Source organism: Triturus cristatus, chromosome 4_1 (genome assembly GCF_964204655.1).
Source record: "Triturus cristatus chromosome 4_1, aTriCri1.1, whole genome shotgun sequence".
NCBI lineage: Eukaryota > Metazoa > Chordata > Amphibia > Caudata > Salamandridae > Triturus > Triturus cristatus.
The window spans coordinates 166,705,711-166,722,760 of NC_140585.1; the positions used below are offsets into that span (position 1 = coordinate 166,705,711).

At 43.7% G+C, this 17,050-nt stretch overlaps 1 protein-coding gene across 1 annotated transcript; it reads left to right on the forward strand.

Annotated features, from left to right (window-relative positions):
* Positions 1-13,519: 13,519 nt before the first annotated feature.
* LOC146853806 (olfactory receptor 5AP2-like) lies at positions 13,520-14,458 on the forward strand. The gene has a single exon (XM_085650915.1). The coding sequence runs from the start codon at positions 13,520-13,522 to the stop codon at positions 14,456-14,458; it is 939 nt and encodes a 312-aa protein (XP_085507041.1).
* The last annotated feature ends 2,592 nt before the right edge of the window (positions 14,459-17,050 follow it).

Genomic DNA, 17,050 nt, shown 5'->3' on the forward strand with positions numbered 1-17,050 from the left:
AGCCCAATCTAAGTGCTGAACCATAGCGCTCAGACCAATTACGATGCTGCTATCAGCAGCTTTGTGATTGGCTACTGGAGTCGGAAGCCTGGGTGCTTCCTGTTCCTGCATCGACGGAAGAAGAATACATTTTTTCTTTGTTTTTTTACCCCCTTGCCCTTCCTCACCACTACTGCCCCTTAGCAGCCGCTACTGGAAAACATGCAGACTTCACTGACTTAATTTAACATATTATACCTATGGGTATTCAGCAGGCTGGTGTCACTAGCTTTGCAGACATTTAGTTGTCTAGTAATTCAAAAGAATCCTGGATTCAGCTCTGTAGATATTTCTCTATCTGTGTTGTAGGAATGCTCCAATAAACTGTGCAGTGAGATCTGTTCACCTTTATCCATTGCTCAAAGTTATCTTCTTAGAATGGTGGCAATCCCCATATGGCGAAATATAGGGACACTTATTAAAGTTTATTATTCTTTAAGAACATATGATAAATATTTCAATATAAAACTTAAGTGTATAACATTTTAACATATTTATTATTAACATATAGCTAATGAAATACAATACCAATAACATTCTCATCTACAATAACATTTTTATTTTATTTTTTATTTTATTTCTAATGTGTATTTTGTTTCTCTAATAGTTTAGTTTTAATTTATTTATAAATTATGTCTATTATTATATTCTAAAATCATTATGAAAATATATGTATATATTTTATTTTAATTTTTATCTAACATTAATACCTTTAGGGTGTTATTTTAAGTCCCTGTTTCTATTATCCTCTATAGGTGTGTGTTGCATTACCAGTGAGTGGTCATGTTTAGTGCTTTGCTAATTCCAAGGCTGAGCTAGAGTTGAAGTACTACGGTTTTGTAACTGTTAGGGCTGTAGTAGCTATAGAATTAAAGTTTGCAATTAGGAAGATGTTTACTTTTTTGTGGGTGGGTGTTTGTAGTACCCTGTACCTCCCCAAGCCCTTTCTTACTTTTCCGTAAACTTCAACTTGTAGTAGACATTCCTAATTTTCCCTTCACTCCCTCCACTCCTCCCACATTTATTATTAATGCCCCAATTATACATTGCGCAGTACTAGGGCAGAATTACTGCAGAGTAAATGGTCTCAAAACTTTGCAAGAACAAGTTAAACCCATTAAATGGGGAATTACCATGTGGGCCCAATTTCTAAGTCATAAAATCACACAGAATCCAAATTCCATGGTGGCTTAAGTCATACATTTACCACTTGCTTTGAATCAGCAATAAAAGTATATTGTAGGTTCTGTGTAGGTTAAATGATAAGGGAGGCAAGTAGGGAGTAGAGGAGGGAAGTGGAAACATTTTTCTAATGAGGAAAGCATTGTATGCGTGCTCCTCCTAAAAACAAATGGGAATGAAACTTGGCTGCTGCTGAGTGGAAACATCGAATAAATAGGCAGTACAAACTTATCCTGGTTAATTTAATTCTGCTTGACTCATAATGAAGCTCTAAGCAGCAAACTTACATGTTTTGACATCTCCCCATTGAAAAGATAGGAGAGGCTGAAAATTCTACCTATAAATTTGTGAACTGTATTTTGCAGTAAATATGAAGTACAACAGCAGAACTACTTTCAATACTACAAAATATAGTTTGTGAATCAGATCCAAAAAGTTGAATTACAAACGAGGCATTTGACAATTAAGATTAAAGTTGATATAGTTATTTGATATTTATTAGTTTATATAGCGCCCGAATCACCTAGTCGGGTATATCTCCGCCCTGGGGCAGCGTGCTTCAGCCAGACGAACACACCTCAGAAAAGATAGGCTTTTAGTAACTTCCTGAACTGTTTGAGGTTCTGGCATTTGCGTAGTTGGCAGGAAGTTCGTTCCAGAGAGTAGGGGCGAGGTAAATAAATGCCCTGCCACCCATGGGGACTTTTTTAATTCTCGGGGTGCAGAGACGTAGTTTAGATCCTGACCGAGGAAGCCTATAGGGTGTGTACCTTACCAATTGGCCCAGCCCATTGAGAGTTTTGAAAACGGTGCAGCAGATTTTAAATGTCACTCATTTCCTCACAGGGAGCCAGTGGAGTTTGTTTAGAAGTGGTATAGAGGCCCTTCTGGGAGGGGCATTTGCTACTAGTAGGGCCGCAGTGTTCTGGACTACTTGCAATTTGTCCAAGGAAGCCTTGTTGGCCGAAGCCAACAATGCATTGCAAATATACATTTAAATAGAACACTTATCTGGAGGCTTGATTAATAGACCTTAAGCCATTGTATTGGAATGCAACCAGATGACCAGCCGGAAAAATGTTAGGAAGTATGGCAAAAAGATGGTTCTCATTTCAACAAGTGAAAATGGTTAGAAATAGTGCTGCTGGGCATTGTGTGCATCAAGTAATCGCATAGTAGAATCAGTGCTTGAAAGTACATTGAGACATTTAGGCTCAGATTTATTAATCATTCACACAACGCAGCATGGGAAAAGTGCAGGTGCATGAACCCTGTACCCCTACAATGCCCAAGTCCATTCTTGGGCATTTTAAGTAAAATGCTGCCATTAAGAGTATACGGTGCTGGGAGTTTGACATTACGAACTCCAAAGCACCATAATGGCTACACTGAAGACTGGGAAGTTTGGTATCAAACTTCTCAGCACATTAAACCCACACTGATGTCAGTGTGGGATTTAATGTAAAATGCACGACAGAGGGCATCACAGAGATGCCCCTTGAAAGTTGACCAACTTCTAGTGTCCCGACCGAGTGGCTGCTTAGGCTGCCACAAACAGACATGTTTCTGGACCCCTGGGTCAAGAGCCTGCTGCTCCCGGGGGCCTGAAACAATGCACATCCTGGGACGAGGTGCCAAGCCTCCTCCCCAGGATGGGCAGGGTTCACGAAGGGGAAGCTTCAAAGGCATGCCGCCTTTGTGAGCCTCCCCAGACCATTTGCTGCTTTCAGCAACTGGTCCCCACTGGTTCTACCCCCCACTTTGGGCCGGAGAACCGGTGGTAAAAACAAGTGAGGGAAAGAGGTGTGCCCACCTCTGCCAACTCCACCACTCAGGTGGGGGATGCGAGGTGAAGCACAACTCCGAGTCCCCACTTCTTGAGGATGGGGGGACCCAACCAACCAGGGACAGGCTCCTGACCCCTCCCACTGGAGGGTGGCACGATAGGGGGTGTTCCCACCCCAGGGAAGGGACCCATTGGTCCCTGCCTTTACCTACCTGTAACGCCCTTAAATCTAGTATTTAGGAGGCACCCTGAACCTTGCTTCCTCAGATACAGAAATGACAAGAAGAAAAGAAGAAGAAGGACCGGACAGCTGTGCAGCCAGCTAATAAGAGGAAGACGCCCACTGACTTGGCCCTAGCCCTACAGGCCTGTCTCCTCTCGAACCTGCTCATGCGAAATCCAGATGTGTCCTGCAGCCAGCAACCTAAAAAGCTCTTGGATTGCCCATCTTGGGCAGCCCTCACCACTACATCAATAAAAAAATCCCTGATTTCTAATGGGATTTCTGGCCCCCCCAGGGGCTTACTGCCCCCATCTGCCCCTTGGGGGCAGAAAGACTGACATTTCTCTGGGTGGGTGGGGGAATGCCCTTTTAGGGCAGCCCCCACCCCAACGTCAATTAAAAAACTGGTTTCTAGTGGGCTTTCTGCCCCCCTGTGGGGCAGATTGGGGGCTACAAGTCCCTATCTGCCCTCTGAGGGCAGAAAGTCTGACAATTCTCTGGGAGGGTGGGGGAATTGCCATGCCCTTTTTGGGAAGCCCCCACCCCAACATCAATAAAAAGAAAATCCCTTGTTTCTAGTGTTGTAGTGGGCTTTCTACCCACGGGGTTCAGAAAAACTGACATTCCTCTGGGGGGGCAATGACATGCCCTTTTTGGGCATCCCACACCCCAACATCAATAAAAAAAAAACCTGGTTTCTAGTGGGCTTTCTGCCCCCACAGGGGGCAGATTGGGGGCTCCTGCCCCATCTACCCCCCAGGGGGCAGAAAGACTGACATTTTTCTGGAGGGGTGGGGTGGGGGCATTGCCTTGCCCTTTTTGAGCAGCCCCCACCCCAACATCAATAAAAAAAAAGAATCCCTGGTTTTTAGTGGGCTTTCTGCCCTCCGGGGGGGCAGATTGGGGGCTACTGCCCTATCTGCCCCCCCAGGAGGGACTGAAAGACTGATGTGCCCAAACAAATATGGGGGTAGCAAAGGCCCTTCCCTGGTGCTAGTGGGTGGATCCCTACTTGGGGATCGCCCTCCTGGGAAGGTCTCCAAGCAGGGATCTACTAGGGAAGGATACCATTGGAAAGGGGAGATTATCCCCTTTCCAACGATACCCCTCCCATCTTTTTCAGTGCTTGGGGGGCTGAGATAGCCCCATGAGCACTGAAACAATGAAACTGAAACTAAGTTTCAGTTTCATTTTCATTGCAATGATGTCAGCGCGCCATTGCAATGAAAATGCAAATTGGGCTCGGGAGGTTGGGGAAGCTTTTCGCAAACCTCCCAAGGCCAATAAAAAAGAGGGAACTCCCTCTGCTGTCTGCAGCAGGGGGATTTAGTGCCCCTGTTCTCATAACAGAATGGTTCCGTCATTTGCACAGGAGCACTGGTGATCATGACGGAACCATTCCGCCATGAGCACTGAAGGGGTTAACATGCTAATTTTGTATATGTGATTTGGACAAAGCTACAGAGAAAAAATATTTTGGAAAAATAGCATGCAAAAAAGGTATATTTTCCATGCCAGATGTCCATGCTGGCTAATTAGCCTTGGCCTGCCTTTAGCTAGCCTTGTAGCACTGCTTTGAGGAGTGCTGAAATACTGCTCTCAGAGCAACAACAATGACTTAAGGATGATTCAAAGAACTTCAATAACTTAAAATATTAAGCGATAGGGGGTGCCTGGAGAAGAGCAGTCTTTTATCTTTCAGAAGAAGAGTGAGGTTGCCCTAGAAGTGGATTAGAGTGGTTGAGTGGGAGGGAACTGCTCATTACCTTAAACACATACCTAAGTATGCTGCAAGCTACCTCTATGAGCAAAAAGATGTTGTAATGTTAAATGTTATTGGAAATTGTGCACACTGGGAGAGTTTGAAGTGAGGAAAGGATGATTTGATGCAAAATTGGGAAATTTTGACCTTGGAAAACTTATGCTCATTGGTCAAGGATTGTCCAGGAGTCATCCACACTAACTGACTAGTAAATTGAGACAAAGTCGCACCTCACCACCTTCTCCTGAGAGCACTGTCTGGAACTGTGGCGGACCTGCTGTCTGTAAACTGTAAGGAGACCTGCAGGGCTGAATCTGCTCCCATTTGTAGCCAGGACTAATAAGTGGACTCCAAGGGTCAGTTGGCCGATCTCCTGTATGGCTGCAGGGACATACCAAGTTGTAAGGGGCATGTTTTCCTGGAGTGACGAGTTACAACCGGAACTGGACAGGACCTTGCTGGTGGACACTGCAGGAGCTTTTCTTGGCCCCTAAGTCTTGTTACTGATGTTCTGGAAACTTTAGAAGTGGCAAAGAGGAACTGCCACAGAGAGTCTGACAATTGGGATTTAGAAAATGGTTGGACTTCCAAGACCGCAGGAGCTTCAGAGTCACCTTGTGTCAAAGGTGTCTGATTTCAGAAATACATTGGACATTTCATCAGTCCTGTCCTGCTGGACGATTTGCAGCTACAAAATTAGACTAATTCTGCAGGTAGGAATCTTCACCAGGCAAAGGTGTGAAATATCTGCCACAAGAGAGGACATTGGCAGCTGAGAAACTTGAATTTTGCCATGCTGAGCTTTTCCTGCCAAACCCACTGACTTAGTAGAATCTCATCCACTGGTAAACCAGATTCAAAGGGAATTTGTAGGATACCTACCTCAACCTTGCCCTGCTACTGGATTTTGACCTCCATAAAAATGACTAAGTCAGAAGGTAGAAACTTAGACCCACTTGGTGTATCCGACCACCGCTACATCATGGTCAGCCTGAATTGTACCTATGTCCCAGTCAAAAGTGAACAGTGCTTTCTGTCTGTTGTTTTACTTAATCTTGGTGCTGATTGCCTTTCAACATTACTAATTCATAGCGCGACTCCCTCTTATTGGATTTTGTTGTGATCTTTCTTATTAAATGTTTCTGACTTCCTTTTAAAATAGGGCAAATTTGTTGAAAATGTGTGCAAAAGCCCTATTTTGCACCTCTGCACGGGAAGTCATTGACAGGGACAACTTAGATTTAGGCAAAGAGCAAGAAATACCACTCAGAGTACTCCAGAAACCATAATAGATAGGTACTCAGCTTTCCCAACAGTCCCTGTCTGGCACATTTTCCTTGATTGGCCGCTTGTTCCAAAGTTCCAGAGTCACAGAAACCATTTCATTCATGATGGTGCCATTTGCACCACAGACAATCATCCATCTATTGGCAACAGCAGCACCTCATGCCACCTTCCTGCTTGGCTTTGCAAACAAAGATAATGATGTTTCATATTGTAGGTGCCACAGCTTTGCCCTACACTGTGGCTCCTGAAAGCCTGGAGTGACATGGACATGGGAAGACCATAATGCTCTGTGTGCCTCCATGCTTTTACTGATCAAGGAACGTATATGTAATAGTGACTTAGTTTCCATCACACAACCCTCTTCAGAGGATTTAAGACTAGTCTTGTGCCTGAAAAAGTACATAGAATCAGTAGCAGTTCTACTTAAGTCACTTCTAGGCGTATTTCTTAATTGCCTAGAGGAGAATGGACAAGAGTCAATGGATCCACATTACAATACGTTAATACGCATTCATAATCAGGGAGCCTATACTCAAGCCAATCCACACATCCAACATGGACCCTAGGTGGTTTGATGGGGCCTGCTCTAAGGCAAATCGAAAGTTGAGGAAACCCTAAATGCAAGGCTCAGTGTAAGGAGTGAGCTTTCCAGTGAGTATAAAACTGCGCTCTCACGTAGAACGAGGGAACTATATACGCGTGACTTGGAGCTGCTGGAATACACAGCCCAGGGGAAGGACAGTAAATCCTTTTGGGATTTAGTCAAACCAGATTAGATCTAGAAATTCCCCTACTAATCCTCTTCTGCAAAACAATATCTTAGGCTCAGACTGGGTCACTCACTTTGTCTCTATCTATTTTATTGAGCCAGATCCGAGTCTGCTAACCATCCTACATAATAGATTACTAAACTTCCCACCCCTTTTAATATCATTGCAAGAAGTGGAATTGGCCATTCAACACAGCAAGGGTGGGAAATCACCAGACCCAGATAGGGTACCTATGGATTTGTTGAAAACCATGCCTGAAATTTGGGGTCCCCTTGTTACCAACACATTTAATTCTAGATTAACATTAAAATTCCTCCTCCCTGGACTACCACAACGGTTGTGCCAATATTCAAAAAGGATGTCCGTATGTCCCCTAAGAGCTATTGTCTTATCTCATCAACAGCATGATTAAAATTATTGGTAGAATCATTTATAACAGTTTGGCTAAATGGGTAGTGGATAAGGACACTCTCTCCCCTTTTCAATTTGATTTCCATCCAAACTTAGGCACCAATGAACAGTGTTTGAACAATTGACAATTTCTATGTACACCAACGTCAGATGCTCTCCCATTTGCCTTGCTTTCATGGATCTGTCCACAGCCTTTGATTCAGTGAACAGAACCAAGTTATAGTAATGTTGCTGGAACTAGGAGTGCACCCTCCACTGGCAAGCTTTCTGTAATCATTAAACACAGATCTTTCAACTGGAGTGTGTTTAAATTCTTATGGCGAGCTTTCTTCCGATTTCCCTTTGAAGAGCAAAGTGCAACAGGGGTGTATATTGGCTTCCCTACCATTGATTCTATATATAAATGGATTAACAGCTCAATTAACTACTTTCCATTCAGATATACCTAAAATAGCAGGCACTCTTAATCCTGCATAACTTTACGCCGATGACACGGTATTGCTAGCCCTTACTCTGAATGCACCAGGTGGACCGATTTAATTCTTTTATGCAAAATCTGAATTGAAAAACCAGCTCCACCAAATCGCACATTATGACCGGTGGACCAGATAAATTAAGGCCTAACAAAATCTGTTTCAACAGGCAAGAATTAATCATTGTTGATAATTTCTGTTATCAGGTTTAACCTTTAGCTGATCAGGGTCTTGGAATCCCCACCTTGCTCAGGCTAGTCTCAAATTTAGTAGAATTGCAGGGACAGTCCGCAAACTTATTAGATAAGACTTTAGAGGGTTTGTTTTACCACCATTGCAGGTGTATAATTCGCAGTGTATTAGTGCAGCCACTTATGGTGCAGGAATCTGGGGTTTTAACAAATGTTGCTCCTTAAAGGCTGAGAAAATTCATTTCCTCCGGCAGTTGTTTAGTTTACCACTGACCACCTCTAGTCTCATTACTCAATCTGAGTTAAACCAGGGTTTTATATTGGATAAGGTATGCTTCCTGCAACTCTCTATATGGGTTAGCATCTAGACAAACTCAGCAGCAAAGCTATGTAGAGATATTATACTCAATTGTCCAGCACTGGACGAGGCCTACTCTAATCCATGGCTAAGTTATATACGGAACACTCTAGGAATCCTGGGTTTATCCTCTTGGTTTATCAAACCTTACAGTGATTGAAAAACTGCTAAGACAAAGGTGAAAGCATAATTCATGGAACATTGCCCAGATAGAAGAATGAAAAATGAGTTAGCAAAACCCTCAGTTTTGAATTACTGCAGATCCTTATTAACAGGTGAATCTTCTATGTATTTATCTTTAGATCTTACAAGATGGGAGCAATCACTCCTCTTCTGCTTTAGGGCGGGATCAATTTATTGGTCCCTATTTTTTTTAAACTCTTAAGACCTAGAGGGAAACATGGTATCCACTTGCACCTGTGACAATCAATTTGCACAATCACTTCTGCATTTCCGTTTTTTGTAAATTGCACAGCCCTTTCTGAATCCCTTGTTTTGCAAGTTAGGATTTGGACGGTGTAAAGTAGCTTTGCTCCACTTTCAATTTTTAAGTACACCTGAAATTTCCTACCTTGTCTGCACCTTTTTGAAAGCAGAAACTTGGGCTATAAAAACTATGATAGGCTAACTCCCTGAACTATATGCATGTAGATGTCAAACAACAGAAGGGGGACTTCAGGGCTTTTTTTTTTATAGAGGTCCAGCATACATGCCCAGGCATATTATAAGAAAGAGGGTATGCAGTTACTCAGGTAGGTCAAAGGAGGGAGAAGGAGATATGTCAGGATGTCACAAAGGGGAGTGGTTGTCCTGAGAACATCGGAAGGAGGGAAATTTCCCCTTTTGGAACTAGGGCCCTCACACACCCAGCCAGCTAGGTGTCATGCTTCGTCATATGGGCCTGCTCCGCATCGGGTCAGTGCTGCAATACCCGACGGGCACCTATAAAGGGGCTCTTTGGCAGATATCTATTGTTCCTTGCCGTTTGGTGCAGTGGGGGTAAGGGGCCTAAAAAGTGTAGATGTAGTGAGAAGTGATTAAAACAGGTTGGGTAGTCCAAAAACACTTTTATTCAAATTGGTTCTCCACCTGACTAAAAGGGGGGATGAGTGGCAACTATCTGAAGTATTGGTTCAGGGTAGCTGCGCTCTACACTTCTTGGGTCAACATGTTTCATGCCAAATGGTCAGGAGGATCAGTGGCAATTCATCAGGATCTAGTGGATAAACTATCTACACACCATGGAAGGTGGGTAACCTACCTACCACATAGCGCTGCGAGTAAGGTACCCACTGTGTAGGAGAGTAGGACCTGCTTCACATGGGTAGCCCCACTTTTTGCTGGTGTTTCACTTTTTTTCGACCTTAGTCTGGCTGTAGCCCTGCTAATCAGGACCACAGCCTAGCTGCTTCCTCTCTAAAATGGTTTGCATGTACATTAGGTACATATCTTATTGGATTCTGGAGTGCCTTATAAGCCCCTAGTATATGGTATACTACGTACCTAGGGCATAGGTACCTCAGAGGCCTACCAGGGGCTGAAACATGTATTATGCCACCCCTGGGAAGCACTCCAAAATGACACCACAGGTCTGCTACTGCAGCCTGGGTAAGGGTGTGCTTGCATCCCTTACAGTAGTATAGGCTACCTATATCCACATATATATACAGACACATATAAACCTATAAGTCACTCTTATGGCAGGCCTTGACAATCCTGAAATCAGAGTGCTTGGTTTTGTGTGAGAGGGTGCCCAAGCATGAGCTGAACCCCTCTGCAGCTTTCGGAAATCCTTCCTTATAGCTGTTCTGTGATACAACCATACCATATACTCTTAAGTGCATTATAACCTCGCGGTAAATGCTAGCCTTGGAATGGCTGCATCAAAACATGTTGTGTTTGGTGACGAACATCTTGGAATACTACCTCCCTGCCAGTTCTGGCGGCGGAGGTAGCATTCCACCCTTCTAGAGGGAGAGACATGTTCACACTGGTCAAACCCGGTAGGACTTTCCTGAGCCCTGGCATCACAAAATGGATGCCTCTGCCACAGACACGGGTCTGGCCTCCTGCCGCTGACCGAAACTCCGGCAGGGGAGGCCTGGACAATTGGTTTCCTGTGTAAGGGAGGTGTAACCACCTCCCCAGACAGGCAGATGTGTATTGGGGCTGGGAGGGAGCACTCTCTGGTGCTTTGAAGTCCTGCACTGGGGGCACACTTGGTGTCCCTGTGCATAGTCCAGTTCAAAATGGTTGCAGGGGCTACCTGCCCCTGCTCTGACGTGAAACTGTACAAAGGAAATGGGTGTAACCACCCCTCTTTCCAAGCCCACCCATAGGTGGGGCCTTAGCGTTAGTCCATCCCCTAAACTTACTATAAGTATAGGAATCCAGTCCCTAGGACTTTATATTAGCCTGAACGAAACTCTGCAACACAAATCCTGGACCTTCGACTTTCTATCCTGACTAGAAGACTGAAGAAATCTCCCTTGGGGTCAAGGAGTGACTCCCCCGCTTGGCAGGCACCAAAGAAGCAAAGGACCGGTCTACAATTCTGAAGCTCCCGCCGGATGCTGAAGTCTCTGCATCCCCAGACGTGGATTTCCAGACTTCCCCAAGGCTACCCTGACTCCACAGCAAAGCTGAGGCCCGTGGCTATCGTGGGTGACGTGGAACTGTGACCCCTGGGCACCGTGTACTTTTGCAGCAACACTATCTTCTGGGACTTCCTCGAAGTTGTGCTTTGGGCTCTGAGTATCCTCAGCCTTGAGCACTTCATGCACCGAAGATTGCTGGCCTCCACTCCATGAGTGACCCGTGGGCCAGTTTCAAGTGCGACTGCTCGAGGCTCCTTCGCGATCACTAGCCCGTTGGCTTGCAGGTCTCCACGAAGGCAACTCCTCTTCTTCTTCTTGGGCTTTCCTGGTTGCTGCAGATGTGCCCTGACTTAACCTTGCTGGGTGAGTCCCTCAGACCTTGCTGGTCTACACCGCAGTCCTTTCTCTGAATTCCAGTGACTTGCCATTGCCAAGACTTGTTGGGTCCATTCTGGTTGCCGACTCCACAGCCCTCGATAGACTTCTTGGGACAGCTCGAATCTGGCCCGTGGACTTCGTCAATGCCTCCTGGACATCGTGGCTGAAGAGTCAAGACACCCATCAACTCACCTGAAGCACCCGACATCAGTGGGCATTGGTCCATCCTGCCCTCGGTCACTGGCTAGTGACCCAGACTCTGTCCCCTTTGCTTTCAGGTTCCTTCCATCCTAGATCCAGGCTTGGACCTCTTCGGACACTTCTCCTCTTCACGGCAGCAGCAGTTCTTTGCAGGCTTCCATTGCAATCGACGACGCGACCCGACACCAAAAGACACCTATGCAGCCGGCTTCCCTGGGTGAGGTAACTCGAGTACTTCAGTGCTCCCGTGTTTGCTAGCCCTAGAACTTCTTAAGTCCAAAAGGGTTTGGTCCTGACTCGATTCTAAGTGTCCCTAATCTTTAAATTTCCAACCGCGACATTGCCCATAGAAGCTAACAGGAACCCGCGGTTGTGTTCACACACTGCATACAGTCCCCATGGGTCCCCTGTGTCACTACCTTGGGTGGTTCCTTGGGGTCCCAGCGATTCTACAGGCTGTAGACCTTGTGTCTAGTCCAGTCGTAGTTCTTATACCACTTTTTTGGTATATGGTTTGGTACGCACCTAGGGCCCAAACGTGTATTTGTGCTATTACTGTTGATTACTGACTTGTAACTTAAGTACTTCGAACTCTAGCCTCATAAAGAGACTAGGGGGGTGTGTTTAATCCTAAATAAATATATTTTAAATATATACCTGGTGTGGTTGTCCTTTCATTTGATCATTCAAGAGATTATAGACTGGTAAAACAAGCTGCTTTACATTCTTCAAGACTTAGCCTGAAGGCTGCTCTCCATAGCTACCACTAGGATTGCTTTCAATAAAGGTTGTCTTTAACGTATACCACTAAGGGGTTGTTTGGACTGATACAGGGTGCCCACTAGAACTAGTGGACAGCATATATCAGGACAACTTCTCACAACAGCATCAAAGGAAGACCTAAAGGTAATTAAAGTATCCCCTCAACAGTGTCCGGTGGATTAATTCGACACATAAAGTATTGTGTCCATGGCACCCCAAGAATTGAGCCGGGAAACCTACCCCTCACATCCGGCATACTTTTTCCCCATGAGTGGATTGCGATTTTTTGTGTTAGCACCTTTCTCTTTTTGCTTATTCATTTAAATTAACATAGTCCTGGCTCGTACTAAGCCTGCCTTTGATAGGTGAAGTTAGGCTAAGATACTTCTTTTAATTCTTGTGTTAGCAGGAGCACATAGCAGACCCTATTTGAGGTTTTTATTCTCCTTCTTTTTCCTTTACTCTCTTTACACCTCGTCCAACTGTGATATGAGTGTATTGATGCCTTAAATCTTGATGGCAGTTCAAACTTCTTGTTCTTTTATCAACTTGGTTATACGATGAAATGTGGAGTAGCAAAGCACATTCATGCATTTACATTTTTAATTGTTTTTAATCTAATGTAAAAGTGTTTTTAAACTTTCAAGAGATCATGGATATGTATTAAATTTTATGTACTTTTATGGTCTATTTCTAATTAGACTGAATACAAATTTTGGATTTGAATTGAATTGACATAGATATGGTGACAGGGAGGGCATGCAGGACTATGATCTGGAACTCAAAGGTAGTAAGGATTATACATGTTTTCCACAATGATTAAACCGGGAATGGAGTTGGATGACTTACGTTAGTCTATGTAGTCCATGTAGCAAACTACTAGGCCGTTAAGAGCCCCAACAGCAAACTTGTTAATTAATTACATATTCGTAAATAATTTGGTCATCTTGAATGTTAACTAATCGTTCTTAAATTCTCCAGTTTGTTGGGATTATCTATTTGCTTTATATGTGCTTAATGTGATGAATGTTTATATAATGTCATTATTTATTCAATATATATTTTCCTTCCCCTCAGATCGAGGTCATTGTCCAGAGTCATGAATTCAGTAAATGGAAGCAGTGTGAGAGAGTTCATCCTGTTAGGACTCACAGATGATCCAGACCAGCAAGTGATTCTCTTCATTTTCTTCCTATTGCTCTATATCTTCACCTTTATGGGCAATGTCATCATCGTGGTCACTGTTTTGTGCAGCTCTCATCTCCAAACACCCATGTACTTCTTTCTTGCTCAGCTCTCCTTCTTGGACCTTTCTTTCTCTAATGTTTTCTCACCCAAGATTTTGGCTGATCTCCTTAGTAAAAAGAAAACAATCTCGTTATATGGCTGCTTCACTCAGGTGTACTTCTTTGCTTCTTGTGCCAGTACGGAGTTCTTCCTCTTGGCGGCGATGGCCTACGACCGGTATGTGGCAATATGTAGCCCTCTGCTATATACAGTCATCATGAGGAAAAGTCTCTATGTCAGCTTGGCTTCTTCATCATTTATCGGTGGCTTTCTGCACTCTCTAATTCATGTAGGATGTTTATTTCGTTTATCTTTTTGTGGTCCTGATGTCATAAACCACTTTGGTTGTGATTACCCTGTGCTCCTGAAGCTGTCCTGCACTGACATCTTAATAAATGACTTGGTACGCTTTAGATTATCTGCTTTAGTAGTTGCAAGCTCCCTCCTTGTTATCATTTTCTCCTACACCCATATTGTTGCTACAATCCTCAGGATCCGCAACACAGTAGGAAGGCACCGGGCTGCATCCACCTGCATCTCACACTTCACTTCAGTCTTTCTCTTCTTTGGCAGCTCTTTTTTCATGGAGATTCTCCCCAATTCAAGCTCTTCAGAACAGCAGTATAAAGGAATAGCTCTGATCCCTACTCTCATAATTCCTGCCCTGAACCCTATGATTTACAGTCTGAGGAACAATGAAGTGAAAGAGGCTTTGAGAAAGATATTGTACCAGATAACACATTTTCTGTAATGACTTTCAAAATAGTATAAAGAGTACAACTCGAGAGCTGAAAATGCGGGACTTTGCTTCTGTACTTTTTGAAAAGTTATTAGTGAACCTTTGCCAATTTCATAAAGCTCACAAACTCAATCCCAGTAATTCTCGTCCTGGAGTCATCAGCCTATCTGTCTACTGCTATAGGGATAGGTACAAGGGCAGTAGCCAGCATCGGAACCCAGCACCTGCACAACCACTAAAAACAGTTTAGGGAGCAGACAATACTCCCTTTGAATGGCCACAAACCTAATCCGACAGAAAAACAGTGACTCGAAAACCACCAATTGTTTTCCAGATATAGTCCATCTGCACAGCAGGTGAAACATGTCAGCAGCTTTCTCCTTAGATTGGGGTAAAACGCTCATCAATAAACTAGTGTTTTAGGGCCCAGGTACTCAATTCCAGTTCAGGGAAGAACACTTGTGTTTGCCAGAAGTTGGTTTGGGGATGCCTGTTAGAACCTAATATTCCCACATCAACTTCTGACAATCTCATAATATGAGCCTTAATTTTTGCCTCTTCATTCATCATCACTTTTAACTAGTCACTTTATTTCTATTTATATTAAACTCATAGCTGTCCTAAAAATGCCCCTTTTCTCGCTGTAATTCAATATGGATATTATTTACCATATCATGAAGAAACTGTTACCAGCAGTGGTAAATCCGTCTTATTCCAAGTTTGTCTGGGGTAATAAGGCATAAATAGCAGAATATTGATTTAGTCCAGCAAATGGTGCAAGTTTGCCTTTTTCTGATCATTCTCTTCAGATACATTGCAGGTGTGACCTGTCAAAGTATGCTGCAGTAAAACTGTTGGGCTGCACCATGTACATCAGAACTCCCAAAACATTAGAATTGAAACATTTGGGACATTGGTATGGCAGCATGGTTCATAAGTGAGGAGTGTGTGTGTGTGTGTATGCGTGTGTGCATATGTGTGATCTGTGTGGTGTGTGTGTGGGTTTGTGTTACTCCCGTTGTGGAGACTTGATTGCACCGTTGGGACCTGAACCCAGGTCCCCACAAGGCAATGCCTTCTAAATGATAAAAAAAATGACTTCAGGCACATCTGTGTCAATTTTTACACTTTTTTTAAAATTGCCTTGTGGGGACCTGTCTTTCATTCAGTGTGTTTATAATTTTTCCCAGCTCTGCCCCTGTAGACAGGAGGCATTACTGCAGTCTTAAACACATTTTGCTCACCAGAAACACACTTGCAGCAGAAAGGACAGACATTTCAAAGTAAATGCTGCATAGCACTATTCTTATCCAAATATTTTTCATTTCAATTAAGCTTTTCTCTATTTATTCAAATAAAACTTTCTTGACATTGAGCTATTGAATTTTGGGGTCTAAAAATTGTTAGTGGTTTTATAACAATGCTAAAAGCAATTTGGGTCAGTTTTAAATCTCAGAGTACTTCACATTGCCATTTTATCCTTATTTGCAATTAGACAATTATACTAGAGTAGAGTGGCCTAGAGTTGAGTAGAGTGGTGAACAGTTCAGATGAGTGGTGTAGAGTGGCATTCAGTAGATGGATGTAGAGTGGGGTGGCACAGAGAGGCATAGAGTGGAGGGGTATAGAGTGCAGGAGCGTATAGTAGAGTGGAGTAAAGTGTTGTAGAGTGGAGGTGTAGAGTGTAGTAGAGTGTTGTAGAGAGGAGTGCTGTGGAGTGTAATAGAATGGAGCAACATAGAATGGGGTGGCATAGCATAGAGTGTAGTAAAGTGTCAAAGTGGAGTAGTATAGAGTGGTGTAGAGTGGCATATAGTGGTGCAGAGTGCAGCTTTGTAAAGTGGAGAGGTGTACAGTGTCATAGAGTGGAGTGGAGTGTCACCAAGTGAAGTGTCACTGAGTGAAGTGTCACCAAGTGGTGTGTCACAGAGTGGAGTGTTGTAAAGTGGAGTGGTATAGAGTAGTGTGGAATAGTGTGGAGTGTTGTGGAGTGGAATGGCGTAGGGTGGAGTGTCATACAGTATACTTTCATAGGGTGGAGTAGAGTGTCACAGAGTAGAGTGAAGTGTCATAGAGTGCAGTAGAGAGTATAGTGGCATAGAGTTTTCTAGCGTGGCAAACAGCTGAGTAGAAAGACGAATAGGTGACATACAGTAGAGTGGAGTTGAGTGGCGTGGTGCATAGTTTTGTAGACTGGAGGGGCGTCAAGTGGGGAGGTGTAGAGTAGAGGGGCATAGAATAGAGTGCAACAAAGTGTTCTATAGAGTAGAGTCATAGAGTGAAGTAGAGTGTTGTAGAGTGGAGTGGGATACAGTGGAATGGGATAGAGTGAAGTGGGATCGAGTGGAGTGGAATAGAGTGAAGTGAGATAGAGTGGAGTGGGATAAGGTAGAGTGGGATGGAGTGAAGTTTTTTGCAAATGACAATTTTAATTATTAACATTGAAACTTGAAAATCACGTTTATGGGTTGGTTAGTAGATTGGTATGAAATGAGCACATTGCACTATTAAATAATAGACATTTACTATTTTTGGGATTCTTATTGACCGTACGGTGATAACAAAAGTAAAGACTCTTTTGTGCAAAGTAACTTCAGTGATTTC